Source organism: Lissotriton helveticus, chromosome 7 (assembly GCF_964261635.1).
Source record: "Lissotriton helveticus chromosome 7, aLisHel1.1, whole genome shotgun sequence".
NCBI classification, from domain to species: domain Eukaryota; kingdom Metazoa; phylum Chordata; class Amphibia; order Caudata; family Salamandridae; genus Lissotriton; species Lissotriton helveticus.
This window is the reverse complement of record NC_136068.1, coordinates 1,077,358,944-1,077,376,238: the sequence shown is the minus strand read 5'-3', so window position 1 is coordinate 1,077,376,238 and position 17,295 is coordinate 1,077,358,944. Positions and strand designations below refer to the sequence as shown.

The window sequence follows — 17,295 nt, the reverse complement described above, 5'->3', positions numbered from 1 at the left end:
CTTGATTGAGAGAATCAATGGCCTTGGTTAATTGAATTTCATTCCCTTTCCAAACGATGAAAATGTCATCAATGTATCGGTAATAGGTACATAGAAATGGTTGCCAATCCGGGTGGTTCAAGATGTATTGATTCTCAAATGAATGCATAAATAGATTTGCGTACGCTGGAGCCGCGCAATTGCCCATGGCGACTCCAGATAGCTGAAGGTAATATTCATTTTTAGGAGACTTGAAGTAACTGTGATGGAGAGTAAACTGCATCAGTTCGAGAATAAAGATCTGTAATTCTGTGGGTTTGTCAGTCTGTACCAAGGCGGATTCCAAAGCTTCTAATCCCAAGTTGTGGGGAATTGATGTGTATAAGGAATTGACATCTATAGTACATAGAATAACTGGTTGATCTGATGGAAGGTTGATGTTATGGAGCTTGGTTAAGAAATCAGTGGTATCTTGGATGAATGATGGCATATTTTTAACACTAGCTTGTAAATGTTTGTCAATATATCTGCCAGTGGGTTCGTGGATAGAATCACAGGTGCTGACAATAGGTCGGAAAGGAGGTTTGGTGGCATGTTTGTGAATTTTTGGTACTAAGTAGATGTATGGTACCTGTGGATAATCTTTGATTAGGTATTTTTTGTCTCTTTCTGTGATGGTGTTGGTGGAAACAGCAGTATAAATGATGGTAACAAGTGTTTCTTTGAAATCATTGGTAGGGTCAGAATTCAAACGCATGTACAGATCTGAGTTGTTGAGGCGGTCGTCTAAGTTTTGCATGTAATAGCTGGTGTCTAAGGCTACAAGTGCCCCGCCTTTATCCGCTTTACAGATTTTAAGATCGGTGTTAGAAGAAAGTTGCCGCAAAGCCTGATATTCGCATGTTGTTAAATTTGAACGAAGTTTTTTGGGAGTTCTGAAGATTATATGTAAGTCCTGTTGAACAGCTATTTCAAACGTATCCAAAATTTTGTGACTAGTTGGTGGTAAGTAAGTGCTTTTGGGTCTTAGGTCCATGAGTGTCCCTGATTCTTGCTAATGAGACACACACTCTCTAATCTCCCCTCAACAGGTCGACTCTACCAGCCACAAGGACCAATACCTCTCAGTCCGTGCCGGTCGAGTGACTGGAGGCCTTCCCCCATGCCAACTGCGCTACAAGATGAAGACCCGCAAGGTGGGGAGGGGTCTCCGCCGCACTCTCCACTGAAGCAGGGGCCCTCGGATATCCTGCGGCACCCCCTCGAAAAGCAGGGGCAGACCACCCAGCAGGTCCCCACACCCAGGCGCCTCACTCACCGGCAGGAGAGGGGGATCCACTCCGCCTGCCACTGCGCGCCTCAACTTGATTCAGGCCCCGCCGCGATCTCCTGGGGCCTCACACGTTGATCCCACAGTGCTGCAACGACATTCAGGCCGGCCAGATCCCTGTGTGTTGGCCGCTCTTCAAAGGCAGGCCCGACCAGGCCCAACACCGCTGAAGGCACCGGCCGAAACCCCGCAACACCAACTGATGAGGCCATGGGCCGCGGCGGGCACCGCGGGTCGGCCAGTCCGCCCCTCCAACCCGGCGGCACATCTTCAGACGGAGCCCCAAGTTAGTGGGGGAAAGAGGGACCGCCGCACCCCCGCTCAGAATCTGGGCCGGTACCTCACACGGGGACATGATGGGAGCTGGCGATCCCACTCAGCGCCTCTCCGACACGCAGGTCCCCAGGCCGCAACACAGCCAGGCTGAAGGGGGAATGCCCAGCTCGCGTCTCTCCCTCCGGGTCTTTGTCGGCTGGAAACACCACAGCTATGCCGCAATTCCAAGGATGAATCTATCGCTGAGGCCCCAGATGATCAGGGCATCGGTCAAGGTATTTTACAGCTTCTCTGGGCAGGATCTATGCAAGATAATCATTGGATTCTGTCGTGGGCGGACGGAGCACGATCAGGCTGCGTCCGTCATGCTGGCTACCCAAGCCACGCACCAGTCACCTGGATTTTAGGCCCTGTGCTCGACGGCCATTTAGGGAAACCTATCAAACCCACACATTTCTGAAAACTAGACACCCTGGGGATTCCAGGGAGGTATGGCTTGCGCGGATCCCTCAACGTTTCCTTACCCATAATTCCCAGCAATCCTCAAATTTAGCTGAAAAGAAATCACTTTTTTCACACATTTTTGTGTGGGAAAGTTGTGGCATCACCGCGCTGACACAAAGTTCCAACCACCCAGCGTTCCCCCGGGTCTCCAGATAAAATTGGTGCCTCACTCATGTGGGAGGACCAAGTACCCGCGTCAGGCAAGGGCCCAAAACGTATTGAGGGGACCTCAAAATTGCCTATCTCAAAACAACCTTCTTTTGCAAGGGGGGTCACCTGGGTTTTTAAAAAAAATGTTTTTATTGAGAACATTAGCAGGGCATACGACAGATAAAAGGTACATACCTTGGGTATTACAGAGCACTATAGACAACAGTGTCAGCATATTCTTCAAGATAGCCAAAAAACATAATTCCATCACCGTTGGTACATCTCTAGAGTCCCCCACTCCCTCCCGCCTCCTAATTAGAATCACTCTCCCCATCTAGCATTGGTGGATCGCACAAATAACCTCTAAATTCATTCAAGGCATCCCAAATTTTATCCCATTTCCGGGTGCAGCCCCGGTGCAGGTACACCACTCTCTCCACCATCATAGCCACATCAAGATCCCTACACCAGTCTGCAAGTGCGGGTACCTCCCCGGATCCCCAATATTTGGCTATATTTAGTTTGGCGTACATTACACCCAGTGTCACCCAATCCTGAGCAGGGTGGGTAAGATAGTTTGGTTTCCATATGTTCAGCAGGCAGAATTTTGGCTCCGGGACCAGAGATTCCCCCTCCACCTGTGACATTGTTCTCATGACTTTAGCCCAATACGCTGTTATCTGGGGGCATTGCCATATGGTGTGAAAGAACGTTCCCTCCTCCCCGCAACCTCTTAGACAAAGGCGGTGCGCGGCCCTCCCTCAGGTGTGTAAGGTGACCCTAGTGTAGTACACACGATGAAGTATCTTCAGCTGTACCAGACGGAGTCCAGAGGGTATGGCCACCTCCCTCGGGGAAGACAGTGCTGTTTGCCAGTCCGTCTCATCTAGTTCCCCCAAATCAGTACACCAACTGTCCTTTAGTTTCAATGTGGGGTCCAGTAAGTTATTGACTAGTTTGCGATATGTGAATTAAGTCGCTTTTTTGAGCATGTGTTCAGTAACCAGTCTGTGTCCTCCAATGGGGTGGCTTCAGGAACATCGGTGCCTGGCGGAAGAATCGACCCCAGGGCATGACTAATCTGCAAATACCTAAATTTCTCAGTAGGCGCCAAGTCATACTGGATCTGAAGCTGGTCAAACGGTATTACAGTACCTCCCTTCCATAGGTCACCCACCGTGGAGATACCTATCAGGTCCCATGCCCTGAAACACTTGCTATTGCGGAGTCTGCCCAGCTGTCGTGCAGACCAAAGCGGAGTCATTTGAGTAATAGTGCCCTTGCATTTAATACGGGTCTGTGCCTCGCACCAAATGCTCACTGTATGTGCCGTTGGGCCCAGGAGGGATGAGGTGCCCCCTTTATCATACAGTGCTGAAAAAATTCCTGCCTCTCCCAGCTCATACCCGTTCGCTTGGAATGCTGGTTCTGTTTGGGGCGTGAGTAACCATTGATTTATTATTTTTAAGTGGGCTGCCAATAATATAACGGAATGTCGGGAAGGGCGATACATCCGTCGTACCAGCCCCTGATTAACTTGCCACGCGAAATGTGCGCCGGCTTATTACCCCAGAGCAAGCCCGAGATTAATGCATCTATTTAAAAAAAATACTTTATGGGGACAGGAAATGGAGTATTTTCCAATACATATAGTAGTCAGGGAAGTGTCATCATTTTATAAAGGGCTGTCTTGCCCAAGAGGGTCATGTCACTCCGAAACCGCTCAAGGGGGGGGCCCTACATTTTTAAGGAGGAAGTCACTCGGACTGGGCATCTCCCACACACCCAGATATTTGAAGGAGTCTTCCGTAACCTTAAGGGGGCAATCCACCGGGAGCAATGGGGGTGGGCCTTTAAAAACGAATGAGAACCGATTTGGACCAATTGATGTTATATCCGGATGCCTGACCAAACATTTCGCAAATATTCAAGAGTACTATGATAGACCGTCTGGGGGAAGACAAGTATAGCGTACAGGGAGATGCGGTCCTCCCACGTTGCAGTCCAGTTTAGTCCCCTAATCATGGGGTCCTATCGAATCCAGGCTGCCAATGGCTCCAGTGCCAACGCAAATAGCAAAGGAGACAACAGGCAGCCCTGGCGCGTACCTTGACTCAACGAAAAATCCCTAGAAATATGGCCATTGGGCACCACGTGTGCCAGGGGATGCGAGTATAGCAATTTCACCCATGCACAAAATTTGGGACCAAAGCCTAGATACCGGAGGACCGCGAACAAATAGGGCCACTCCACCATGTCAAATGCCATTCGAGCATCTAGATAAAGGATGACTGCAGGCTCCTGAAGACACGGCATGCGTGCTATTACTGCGTGCACCCGCCGCAGGTTAAGTGTGGTGTCCCTTTTGGGCATAAACCCGGATTGGTCCGGATGAATCAGAATTTCGAGATGTGGGGTTAGTCGGATGGCAATCATTTTGGCCAGAATCTTAGCCTCGGCGTTGAGCAAGGATATTGGACGGTATGATGAACACTCATCTGGGGGTTTGGCCGGTTTTGCCACCGCAACTATAGTAGCCATTCGTTGATCGTGTGGAAGTTCCCCCGCCTCCAAGCTATTTGTAAACATTGTCAGGAGATGCGGGGCTGTTAAGTCAGATGTACGTTTATAAAGCTCAATGGGAATCCCATTGGGTCTCACAGCTTTTCCAGATTGCAGAGAGTGGATGGCAGACAGTATTTCATCAGTCGTGAAGTCAGTCTCTTGGGATAAAGCAGGCATTTTGATGAATAGAAAAAACTGCCCCTGTTCCCATAAATCTCATCACACCGATAGACTCAGTGACCCAAAGCCCCTTTTCAAATGTCAAGAAAGAGAACTTAAGATGAATACATTTTTAAGTGTCTTTAAACAACTCGGCAGGTCATCCTCACAAAACATAACAAAAAGCACCTTAGAGTGGCATCTCAAAGTGACTGTATCAATACATCTTCATATCCTACCATACAGAGTTACCAAAGAGGGCCAAGTCCAGAGGAAGCAAGGCCTCAGATCCCCCACGTGGCCGCAGTGTCGGCCCCCCATCCTCAGCATGTCAGAGTTCGGAGACCGGCATTCATTCTTGTTCCACGTCGTCCTGACGATCGTTTCGCCGCGGTTCACGATGACCAGTGCAACCCTGCCTCGGTGCCTTATGCCATCCCTCCAGCCAGTCTTGCGCCTCCTCAGGCGTGGGGAAGAACCACACTTTTCCCTCGGCCTCCACTCTCAACTTGGCTGGAAATAGTATGGAGTATTTTATCTCCCGTTCCCGAAGGGCCTTCTTCACATCGAGGAATGCCCTGCGCTGCTTCGTGACTGCCGCAGTGTAGTCCGGGAAGATCGTGATGGCGGCATTATCAATACGGATCGGCGGGGCCTTCCGGGCTGCTTGTAAGATTGCATCCCGGTCCCTAAAATTAAATATACATGCCAGGATAGGGCGCGGTGGAGCCCAAGGCTTTGGCCTGCCACCCGAGACCTAATGTGCCCATTCAACAGAAAAGAAGTTGGATAACCCTCGTGGTTCGAGGTGACTCGTCACCAGTTCCTCCACAAAGAGGTCAAGGGCCAGGCCCCCTGCGCCCTCCGGCACGCCAATTAGGCGAATGTTAATCCGCCTCGAGCGCCCCATTAGAAATGTATTATCCACCTCCAGCTGCTGCACCTGTTTCTTAAGGGTGGAAGTGCCTGAGGAGACGGCTTCCGTTGTAGTCTCGACATCTGAAATTTGGGCGGACATTTTGTTAAAATCAGCTCGGATTAATGCAATGGTCAATTGCGAGAGACCCAATTCTGGAATCTACCTAAATTTAAGGTTGCCATAATGTCCTGCAGGGTAACCTCCTGCGTGGCCCCCCCTGCCGCCCCCGCTGATTAAGGGACTTCCTTGTCTTGTGTTTCACCCTGTGACTTGGTGAATGCAAATTTGTCCAGCTTTACCTGGTTGGTCCCATTTGTGCTCCTGCCGCTCATGGTAGCCGTAGAGGGGAGGATTTCACGTGGAGCAGGGCCACAACAATAGACGTCCGTAGGACAGTTCACTGTATTGCAACAAGCCAGTAAATATAAGTATGCCCTAGTCCATGGGGGGGGGGGGGGATTGTAAATGTCTTATTAAGCCGATTGGTCAGCAAAGTTGCATCTCTGCAGGTGGGCAGGTAGGTGTCCGGTCGTGAGGTCTGGGTTTTTAAAAGCAGTTTGTGTCCCTGGGCTGATTAGGTGCGATGAATGTCACTTCAGAATAGAGCAAAGCCCCTGGGGGAGCAAGATGGCAGCACAGCAGTGATATCACTCTGTACTATTATTTCATGCTGCGTGAGCGTGTGAGAGGCTTCTTATCTGCAATGTCCAACCTTCCTTGGGCGCCCCTGCTAAAGCACGCGTCTAGTCCAAGCCTGCGGGCGGCTACATACAGTCTCAAAATGGGGCCGGGGGGTCCACCAGGCTTTCACCCTGACCAACTGCGGATCATGCTCCGATCCCACTGCAAAAATATCACCGGATCCTATCCTGCCCTGCCAGGCCGCGCCGTGATAGACTGCCACCCACCGCTGCGTCTGGAGCGAAGGGGGGAGGAGGGGGGGTGGGGGTGGGGGGGGGGGGGGTAGCGGGAGAGACTCCATCCTCCGGTACAACCGCTCCCTCCCGGTCCGATCCTCGGCGCGCATCCTACCACCTTGGAGTCAGTCGCAGTACATTAGTTGAAAGCAAGCGATCTATAATGCGCTCGATCTCAAAATGGCAGCAGGGGTGTCCTCCTCAGTCCTCGCCCGACCGCCAGACTAATCGCCTTCAACCCCCACCAGGAGGACTTTACTGGGCTCCGCGCTGGGCTTCTGGGCTTGTTATGTGACACCACCACTCACTGCCACTACGGGGATAGTTAGGGAGGGCGCTACGACCACCGGCACTTTCACTCCTCCCCAATCCGGCTCGCAGGCTTCCGATGCCGGGCACCCTCTGTGGGTCCCGGCTGCCGCTCACTGCTAGGCCCCAGGTCCTCGCACTCCGTCACAGCCTCTGGGAGGACTGCAGTCCCACCAAAATCGGCAGCGGACGTAGCCGCCCACCTTTCGCCGTGTTCCCGTAAGTCTTTGGGCTGTTTAGGTCGCGGATAAATGAACGGATTGACTGGGCCCTATATCGGGAGCTCGGAGCCTCTCTAGGCTGTGGCCATGCTCTTCGGCTGCTAGCCACGCCCCCCGTCACCTGGGTTTTTGGCCCCATGCTCGGTGGCCATCTAGGGAAATCTATTAAACCCACTCATTTCTGAAAACTAGACATCCGGCGGATTTCAGGGAGGCATGGCTTTCCATTTTTATCAGGACACCTGGGGGAACGCTGGGTGGTAGGAAATTTGTGTCAGCCCGGTGATGACACAACTTTCCCACACAAAAATGTGTGGAAAACGTGATTTTTTTCAGCTAAATTTGAGGTTTGCAGGGGATTCTGGGTAAGAAAAAGCTGGGGGATCTACGTAAGCCATACCTCCCTGGAATCCCCCGGGTGTATAGTTTTCAGAAATGTGTGGGTTTAGTAGGTTTCCCTAGATGGCCGCGGAGCCCGGGGTCAAACACTCATGGGACTCCCCTTGAAAACCAGGTTGGTTTGAAGTAATTTTGATGTCGCCTCACTAGGTTTAGGGCCCTTGCCCGTCGCGGGTACTTGACCCACCCACGCGAGCGAGGTACCATTTTTATCGGGAGACCTGGGGGAATGCTGTGTAGAAGGAAATTTGTGGATCCACTCAGATTCAGAACTTTCCCACAACAGAATTGTGAGGAAAAAGTGTTTTATTTTTACTAAGTTTGAGGTTTGCAAGGGATTTTGGGTAGCAGAACCTGGTGAGAGCCAGACAAGTCACCCCATCCTGGATTTCCCTTGATATCTAGTTTTAAAAAATAAAAAGGTTTGCTTGGTTTCCCTACGTGCCAGCTGCGCTAGGTCCCAAATCCACAGGTAGGAACATTGCTAAAAAAAAGTTGGAGCCTATTGGGGGATTGGGGTTTGCCCAAATATGCCCCCAAGGGGTGGCAGAAAGACTGTGGCTATTTTTTGTGGGGGTGGGGGCATTGGTATGACAATTTTGGGCAGCATAAAAAAAGCCTGCGTAATCGCTGGCGCCCAATGGGCTTTCTGCTCCCCTAGGGGGGCAGATCAAGGGCCACTTCCCCCATCTGTACTCCCGGGGGTCATGCCCATTTTGTGTGGCTCACTGGTTAGAGGAGGCAGACCCTGATGCAGAGGTCAGACCCGGGACCAGGGTTCAATTCCCGACGCGGCAGGGTCTTGAGCCCAAATGTCCACGGACTCAATAATTCTCGCCTCGGTGCCTACTCGAATCATGGGTTCACACTCTGCAGCTCTGGGCAATAGCTTGCTTAATCTCCACTACAGCCACCCCGCGGCGGGATGCCTGGTCTTCACCTTGGGGATGCCCAGTAGGGGTAATCTCGCAGGGAAAGCCAGGACGGGTTCCCAAAGCAAGCGCTAAGAGACCTGTTGGTGATTTGGCGCTATATAAATCGAAATTAACATAACATAACATAACATTTTGTGCAGCCCCTACATGAATAAAACAAAAAAAAATCCTGGTTTCTAGTGGGCTTTTTCTCTCCCTCCCTCCCCCCCCCCCCCGGAGCAGAAAGGCTGTAATGGTGGCAAGGGGTGGGGGCATTGGTTTCGGGCAGCCCCCACCCTAAAACAAATTGTGCAAGAAAAAATTCCTGGCGTTTAGTGGGCTTTCGTACCCCCCCTAACGGGAGGTGGGGGCAGATTGGGGGCTAGTGCTCCCACCTGCCTGGGGGGAGGGGCAGAAAGGCTGTAATGGTGGTGGGGGGTGGGAGCATTGGCGTGCCCGTTTCGGGCAGCCCCCATCCTAAAACAAAAAATCCATGGGGTTTAGTGGGCTTTCTGCCCCCCGGGGGTGGCAGATTGGTGGCTACTGCCCCCTCCCTGGTGTCTAGTGGGTGGATCCCTGCTTGGGGATCACCCTCCTGGGGCGATCCCCAAGCAGGGATCCACTGGGGAGGGGTACCATTGGAAAGGGGAGAGTCTCCCCTTTCCAAAGATACCTTTCCCGTCTTTCTCCGTCCTCAGGGGACTGAGATCAAAAGATAGACAATTGATGGACGGAATGCAGAACCAATCAAAACATTCACCCCCAGTCAAGAGATCTGGGTTAAATTCATCATTCTTTTGCTCATGGGAACAGTCCAGCCCGAACTGCCAAGCCAGGTCCTCCCTGGATAAGAAACAAGCATCCTAGACCGGTTTCGGGGTTTCACCCCTCTTCAGCCAGGATAGCTTGAATCCAGTGGCAGAGTGAGCCTGGTACCCACATCTGGGCATACCTGGCGCACTTAGGGCGAGAAAGCAAAAGACACACAATTGAAGGACGGAATGCAGAACCAATCAAAACATTCACCCCCAGTCAAGAGAGCTGGCTTAAACCCATCATTCCTTTGCTCACTATGCCACCCCAGGTTAGACCTGGCCCTATGCAAATCAGTCTTGGCCCTAAGCCTCATGGGAACAGTCCAGCCCGAACTGCCAAGCCAGGTCCTCCCTGGACCAGAAACAAACATCCTAGGACCGGTTTCGGGGGTCTCACCCCTATTCAGCCAGGATAGCTTGATTACAGTGGCACAGTGAGTCCAGGACGATGGCACCTGGCAATCTGTCTACTGACTGAGGGCCAGAGCAAGGTTTGGCCAAGGCACCCAACAATGTATCTGTTAGTGCCTCGAGAAGGGGCTCAGAAAATGTTTGCCCCAGCTGGAGGACTTCTGTCAAAACATTGGTTTTAAACTCCAAGGTAGTGAATTGGAGGTCAGGAACTTCAGCCGCCCTAGAGTTCACCATGGCATAGGTAACAGATTCCTCTGTGACTGGTCCAGGAGGAGGAGAAAATAGTAATCTCCCGGTAGGTATCAAGGCCACTAGCCTTCAAGTCCTCGTATCAAATGTAATAATTGAACAAACTCATAACCCAGGTCACAGTCCTTATCTGCATGAGTACAAAAAGGGAATGGAGTGAGTGCTGCCAAGCCTGTGGTAATTCAAGTGGGAGAAACTGCAACTTGGATGGATTTGGACAAGACTCTGGTCCAGCGTCAATTTGGTGTCAGAGAGGACAATCAGAGCCGCTTCTTTAGGCTGCAAAGTCGGTGTCGACATGCCCCGGGCCACGCACCTGAGTCGTCGAATGGAAGTGGCGAGAGGGAGCAGAATCACACTTCACCTTCATGTGTCTCTTACACTTACCAGAGTACTTGAATCGCAAGAAAGACTGACCTCGGTAGAGGCTCCGTCAACTTCTGGGATGGGACCGAGAGTGAACCTAAGACGCGAAGCACAACTTGAAACAGTCTAATGTGGAGTCTTTGTATGCTTGGCAACCTCATAGTTATTGATGGCCTTCGGATTCAACATGTGGTCTTCGCAGGCCTTGGAGTCTTAGCTTGACCCCAGGCATCACAGGAACACCTGATGGGAATCTGCCACAGATATCTATTTCGGACAGTCCCTACAGGGCTTGAAACCGGTTGTTTTAGGGAGTGAAATCCCTTTCACACTTGAGAAAATTTGGAAAAACTAGGTAAATATCCCAAGGAGGTAAGCTCCTGATACACATCTGCTGGCTTGGAAAGAAAGGATCTGATGTCAGCACACAGGAGTGGTGCCTATCTAGCCCCGCATGTCATTTACGAATTGGAGTGGCGTCAGTAAAGGGCCACGAGGTGCCACCTCGCACACAGAGGTAGTGCAGAAAAGTGTTTGGATCCAGCCTGACGCCTGGGAATTATTCAATAGGTGAGGAATCTGCAACTAGAAGTCTCTATCAGAAAGTACTATTCCAAAGATGGCCACAATTACTGGCAATATGGCAAGGATAGATGTCTTATGTCATTATTAGTTCATGAATGCCGATGTTGTCAAGATTTGACATTATTATGCCAGTGTTATGTCAGAAATACTCAAAATTGTACGAGAGATGCACAACTTATATTGGGGGTACCAGATACACGTATTCCCCGACACCATGGCTTCCAGGGTGAGATAGATACATTTTTATTGCACAATTACTTAAAATCATTGCAATTGGTTACCTAAAAGGACAGGAAAAAAACACCTGTTCGTCATTTTATAAATCAAATGATTAAATGATGAAGCATGCCATCAACTAGGTTGGTGGGTGAGGGTTCTTTTAAAAAACCGAACGGGTTCCGTGCAAGGGAGACTTCTTTGATGACCATGACACTCTGGTTTATCAAAGCTGAATTTTGAGCTTGTTCCTATGGTTTGTTGATTCAGCGCTACCAGAGACGAACGAGCCCCTCTGTTCTAACCTCTCCCCCTTTTTTGATAGAGATGTTATTTTATAAAAACATATATCAATTTATAATCCTATTACTCCTAAAATCAACAATTTTAAATCGCAGATCACGGTTAAAAAAGGCAGCAGGACTCATGGTCAAGATTTTTAAGATTCTAAGCTGTTTTCAAAATTCCTCAGAGTTATTGCCACTGTCATAAATTTCATAAAACGGGCCGCCAAATGTGCAGAGTCGCCTTTCATGTCCTCTCCTAGTTCCTCTTGGCATGTCTGTACATTCAAAATGAGCCAGATAGGGCAGAGCCAAAAGATTCTAAAAGCACTTAATTTCTTACAGATGCACAGCGCATGAATTGGTGTTTCCTCCTCTTTTTCAGAGAGTCTGCACTGTGTCTATTTCTTCCTTGTAGCTCTGACCATACTTATATGCCATTAATAGAATTAATTCAAAACGTAATCTCGTTAATTGGCGCTTCATGATTGGCTTTAGAGGGGACGAGTGGTTGTGTGGCAACCCCCCCATAGTCGTAAAGTTTTGAAGCCCAACTGCAGTGACTCTGATTTTTCACTGTTAGTGCATCACGTTTTGGCGATATTAGCTTAGCTTGTTTAGGTAGTAAATTTGCTGCAACAGCTGTTGGTAAACAGTTTGACCAAATTTCCTGTGCTTTCAACACTTCTATACAGTGCATTAAAAATAAGTGCCTGTTTGACCCGGAGTTACTTATCAGTAGCCAGATGTGACTCGTTAGAGTATCACCCCAGGCTTGTTTGGCTTCCAAACAGTAAGCTTCAAACCTTGCTTTTCATATCCATTGTTGAGATCACAGGGTGAAAAAATGTCTTTAAATGAGGGAAACACATACACAATAGCACACATATGCTCAGAGAAACATTTAAACCAGGGGTCTCTAATCTTTTTTTAAATGAGAGCCACTTCTGATCAGTTAAAATCGTTGTCAGCTACTGAAGGTCAAGTAACTCGCGCTTTGTTACCAGACATCCCCTTACCCAGCTTCACTGACTTCAAACCGGATGTCTAAGGCTCCTGATACTATGGTTTCAACAAATACTGTGACTAGGGGTCCTATGATAGGGATGCCATGTGCATCAGTGAGCGAACGGTCGGTGGAGATGTATGAACATGTGTTTATGAATGGAATGTATGGGTGACTGGGAGCCTGTGTCTAATGTACTTCTGGCAAAGGACATACCTTTCACCATAGGGGGCACCGTTACATGTTCAGCACAAGCGAACAACCATTTATTTTAATGGAAGAATTTTAAAAGGCAGAAAAATACTCAACAAAAAAGTCCATATTAAGGAACTTTTTTCTGCACATTTAAAATTTCTATTTAAAAAAAGGTCTGTATTTTTCAGTTATAAATATGGCAGTGAGTCTACCAGTCACTAGGAACAAGATGCTTGCTGTGTGTAAATGCAACACTTTGAAATAGGAGAAAATTCAACTGAAGAGTTAACTTTATTTTTATGTGCATTGCAAAAAACGTATCTTTTTCATTTTCTCCTTTGTCAAAGTGTCTTTACAAATAGTAGGCATATTACTCCCAGTCACCTGCAGACATGGTGCCATATTTATAAACAGGAAACTACAATCATTTGTTTAAATGTTCATAAAACATTAGGACTGAATTGGCTTAATATAAAGCAGAGAAAAACATTAAGACAATGTTTCATAGAAACATTTTTCTTCACTTTAAATTTCTCTAATTTAATAGAAAATTACAATTTTTCAGTTATGAATATGTCATCGTGTCTTCCAGCCACTGGGAGCAAGATGCCTGCTGTTTGCAAATGTGACACTTTGGATTGGGAGAAAAATAAATGAAGAGTTACTTAAATAGTAAGTTAACTCTTCATTTTAATTTGATCTCATTTAAAGGCATTCTGAAATATCATTTCGACCTCATGCTCCAATATTGAGTTGAAAACAACTTTTATTTAAGAGTTAAATACCTCAGTACTTTAGTTCTGAACATCTGTGACCCGCATGGGGCATAAATCTGAGTGACGCACTGTTCATTATCAGGCTCTGCTATCTGAAGATAATATAAATATAGCCTTTCCTCAATTTTGAAAGGAAAACAACACTTATTTATTGCAGTTCTTAGTTAAAAATGAACTCAAGGCTGGGAGCTACTCTGAAGCTCTCTGCCAACTAATGGTAGCTCACAATTCACTGGTTGGAGACACGATTTAAACAAATGCATATACATGTATGCACAAACTGTATGCAAAAACAACTCCCACCGTCTCAAACAAACAATCCCATTACCTGTATCCACTCTCAATCCAGCCTCTGCTCTCCTTGGCTACATGGCTACTAATGTATAGTAAAAACCCATAATTTCACTCAGCCTTTGTAAGTCCAGCACTCTAGTAACTCCACTGTGGTTAAAGCTGGCACTTCTTTGCTGGCCCAATTTTCCCAAGTACTGTATTATCGAAAGATATGGGATTTGCAAAGTTGACCAAACTTGATGTGCATTTGAGAAACTAAGAGAATGGAGACCTGGTGATATTACAGGTACCGCAGACTGTCACCATGTGTGGTTTGCATGGACACCTGTGGTCCTGCTGCTGATTTGGTGGGTGACCACTTCTAGGAGATATGTAGAACCACATCTCCAGAATGGCAACACCCTCTGAATTACAAACTGTGACAAGCAGCATTCCAGGGAGCTACTTTCAGGGTACTGGCAACATACCAGTAACTCCAGACCAACTCGTTAGTGACCACTGCTAAAACGATACCTTGAGTGAAAGAAGGCTGGATAATGCTGCCTTTGAGTACCTGTTGTTGGGAGTTTCCATGATGCTCAACAGTTTTTCAAGAAGTTGCTGCACCATCTGTAAATGTAAAAAAAAACACAATTCAAGATATAATAACTTAAATCTGCATTTATTGAAGTAGAATAACCAACTTTCAATTTCAGATATACTTGATCATGTACTTTTGAAGAAAGACCTAGCTGTTCATATTATAGACATCTAAAAACATTCAGTCGATTCCCATTGAAGACCCAGAAGTGAGAAAAGTTTATTACCGGTTACTGTAGGTCTGCAGGATTAGTACCTTTCATAGTTTATTTGTTGAATAGTTACTTATCCCCAGTAAATGTGATGCGTCATAGCGATCATCAGTCAGTTTAGCTAGAACAGTATTAATATTAACAAGCCAGGAATGGTCAATGAACAGATGGGTGAGCCTAATCAAGTCTGCTAAAACGTCTTAGCTGTGCACTAGCAAAGCAGTTGATATTTAGATGTGCGTTTTCCATATTCTGGATTTGGTTGGGTATAAATATTACAAGCGTATTTTTAGCTAAAGTAGGGGACAGTCTTTATTTTATTTTTTAACTCCAACAAGCACATACACATTACATTTGAACAACTTTATAAAATGTAATGGCATTAAAGGGGATTTGTCTTCATCATTATTGGTTTGCAGTCTTGACCTTTGTCCTACATTCCTATTACTTCCTTGCAAGAAAGGTACGTTGTATATCGTGAAATATATGCCCTTGATCATTCATACCACTTATGAGGCTAAAGTGGATACTCTAACTTCAGATTCCTCAAAGTAGATTATCCCCCAGGCACCTGACTGGATCTGGAAATTTATGAAGCATTGCTCCTGTGCACGGAGAGGTGGCATCTTAATGCTCTGCATTGACTTTAACATGCCATGGAAGTGAAAGAGTGGAGCTGCATATAAGTGACACCCCTGCATGCCAAAATCAGTTTCTCGCCTGCTCCCTTTTTATGCCCTCAGACACAGAGCATGAACAACTGTTAGTAACAGTGTGCTGAGTACTATTTTGAGACCCTTTTAGATTTTAAAAAAATGGGGAGGTGGGAGAAAACTGTGGTTAGACAGAGAATACATCAGAAACAGCATTACAGCATGCATTCGTCTGATGATTCCTAGCCTTAAAACAGACACCAATGTAATTCCTCCACAAGGTGAAGGGTCTGTAAAGTGGCCTCAAACAAAAACATCTTGCAAAACCGAATGGGCAAAGTGGCCCTTCCGCCGAACCTGGCTATCAATTGTACATAAGAAAAAAAAGGGAGGCACAGGAACAAAAGTCTACCATAAGTTAACATATCAAACAACAATTTGTTTGTAAAAAACAACAATGTGTGTCAGACTTAGTTAAAGTAACTCACAACAACAATATATATTGCATCCAATCCTTGGTGCATTTTATTTTCTGTGTAATGCAATTGAGGATAATTGAGTGAAAAAGACTTATAAAAATATATATAAACATTCAAAAACAAACATTGTAAGGAAAATGCTACTTACAGTATGCATCTGTTCTTGGCATGTAGAGCTGCAGAGTTACACACTGTGCATATATGGCCACCTAGTGTTGGGCCCGGATGTTTGCAGTTTGTTTTGTTGTAGAAAAGTCTTTGGAAGTCACGGGATAGGTGACTCCTCCTTTGGATAATACTGCGCATGGGCATCGGCTCCATCCCCAGTTTGTTTTTCGCCATTAGGGAAGTGATGGAGCTGTACAAGAAGTAGTGATGTCGATGTGATTTGTATCTAAGATAAAACTGGAACAGATAAAGGTAGCCGGGTTGGCGGGTGGGCGTGTAACTCTACATGCCAAGAACAGATGCATACTGGTAAGTAGCATTTTCCGTTCGAGGCATATGAGCTGCAGATTACACACTGTGCATAGATTGTATAGCAGTACCCATTACTAGCGGCGACCACCAGTATCTGTTGCAGTTGTTTGAAACAGAGTTTTTAGTTCAGCCTGGCCCACAGTGGCTTGTTGTTTAATTTGCACATCTACACAATGTTTTGTGAATGTGTGCGGTGTAGACCATGTAGCTGCTTTGCATATATCATCTAGGGGAATGTTCCCTAAGAATGACATTGAAGCCCCTATTTTTCTTGTAGAATGGGCTTTTAGTGAATTGTTAACGTATGTTTGGCTTTGTGGTAACATATTTGTATACATTTAACAATCCACCTAGCTATCCCTGATTTTGATATAGGGTTGCCTTTATGTGGTGGTGAAAAAGACATGACAAGTTGTTTTGTTTTACGAAAAGTTTGGGTCCTTTCGATGTAGTACAGTAATGCTCTTTTGACATCTAAGGTGTGTAGAGCTCTTTCTGTGACTGTTTGAGGCTGTGAGAAAAATACAGGCAGCTCAACAGATTGATTTAGATGGAATGGTGAAATGACTTTTGGAAGGAATTTAGGATTAGTACGGAGAACCACTTTGTTATGATGCATTTGCAGAAAGGGTTCTTGAATGGTAAATGCTTGTAATTCACTAACCCTTCTGAGAGAAGTAATAGCTACTAGGAAAGCTACTTTCCAGGTTAGGAATTGCAATTCACATTTATGTAAGGGTTCAAAGGGAGGTCCCATTAATCGTGGGAGAACAATGTTTAAGTTCCACACTGGTGAAGGTGGCGTTCTGGGAGGGATTATTCTTTTGTGTCCTTCCATGAAAGCCTTTATAGCTGGTACTCTAAAAAGAGACAGATGTTGTCTATTTTGTAAGTATGCTGCAATGGAAGTGAGGTGTAGTCTGATAGACGTATAGGCTAAGTTACACTTTTCAAGGTGTAATAGGTATCCTATGATGTGTTGAATAGACACATCTAAAGGATTTATCTGGTTGTTTTGACAGTATATCACAAACCGTTTCCACTTGGCAG

General features: G+C 46.8%; 1 protein-coding gene across 2 annotated transcripts in view; it reads right to left on the bottom strand.

Annotated features, from left to right (window-relative positions):
• Nucleotides 1-17,295, bottom strand: part of RNF213 (ring finger protein 213) — a 2,973,532-nt gene that overhangs the window by 2,300,576 nt on the left and 655,661 nt on the right. For both annotated transcript variants that reach the window (XM_078654076.1, XM_078654077.1), the window contains exon 11: nt 14,396-14,451. In XM_078654076.1, the coding sequence (XP_078510202.1) occupies nt 14,396-14,451 (56 nt within the window). The remainder of the gene's footprint in view (nt 1-14,395; nt 14,452-17,295) is intronic.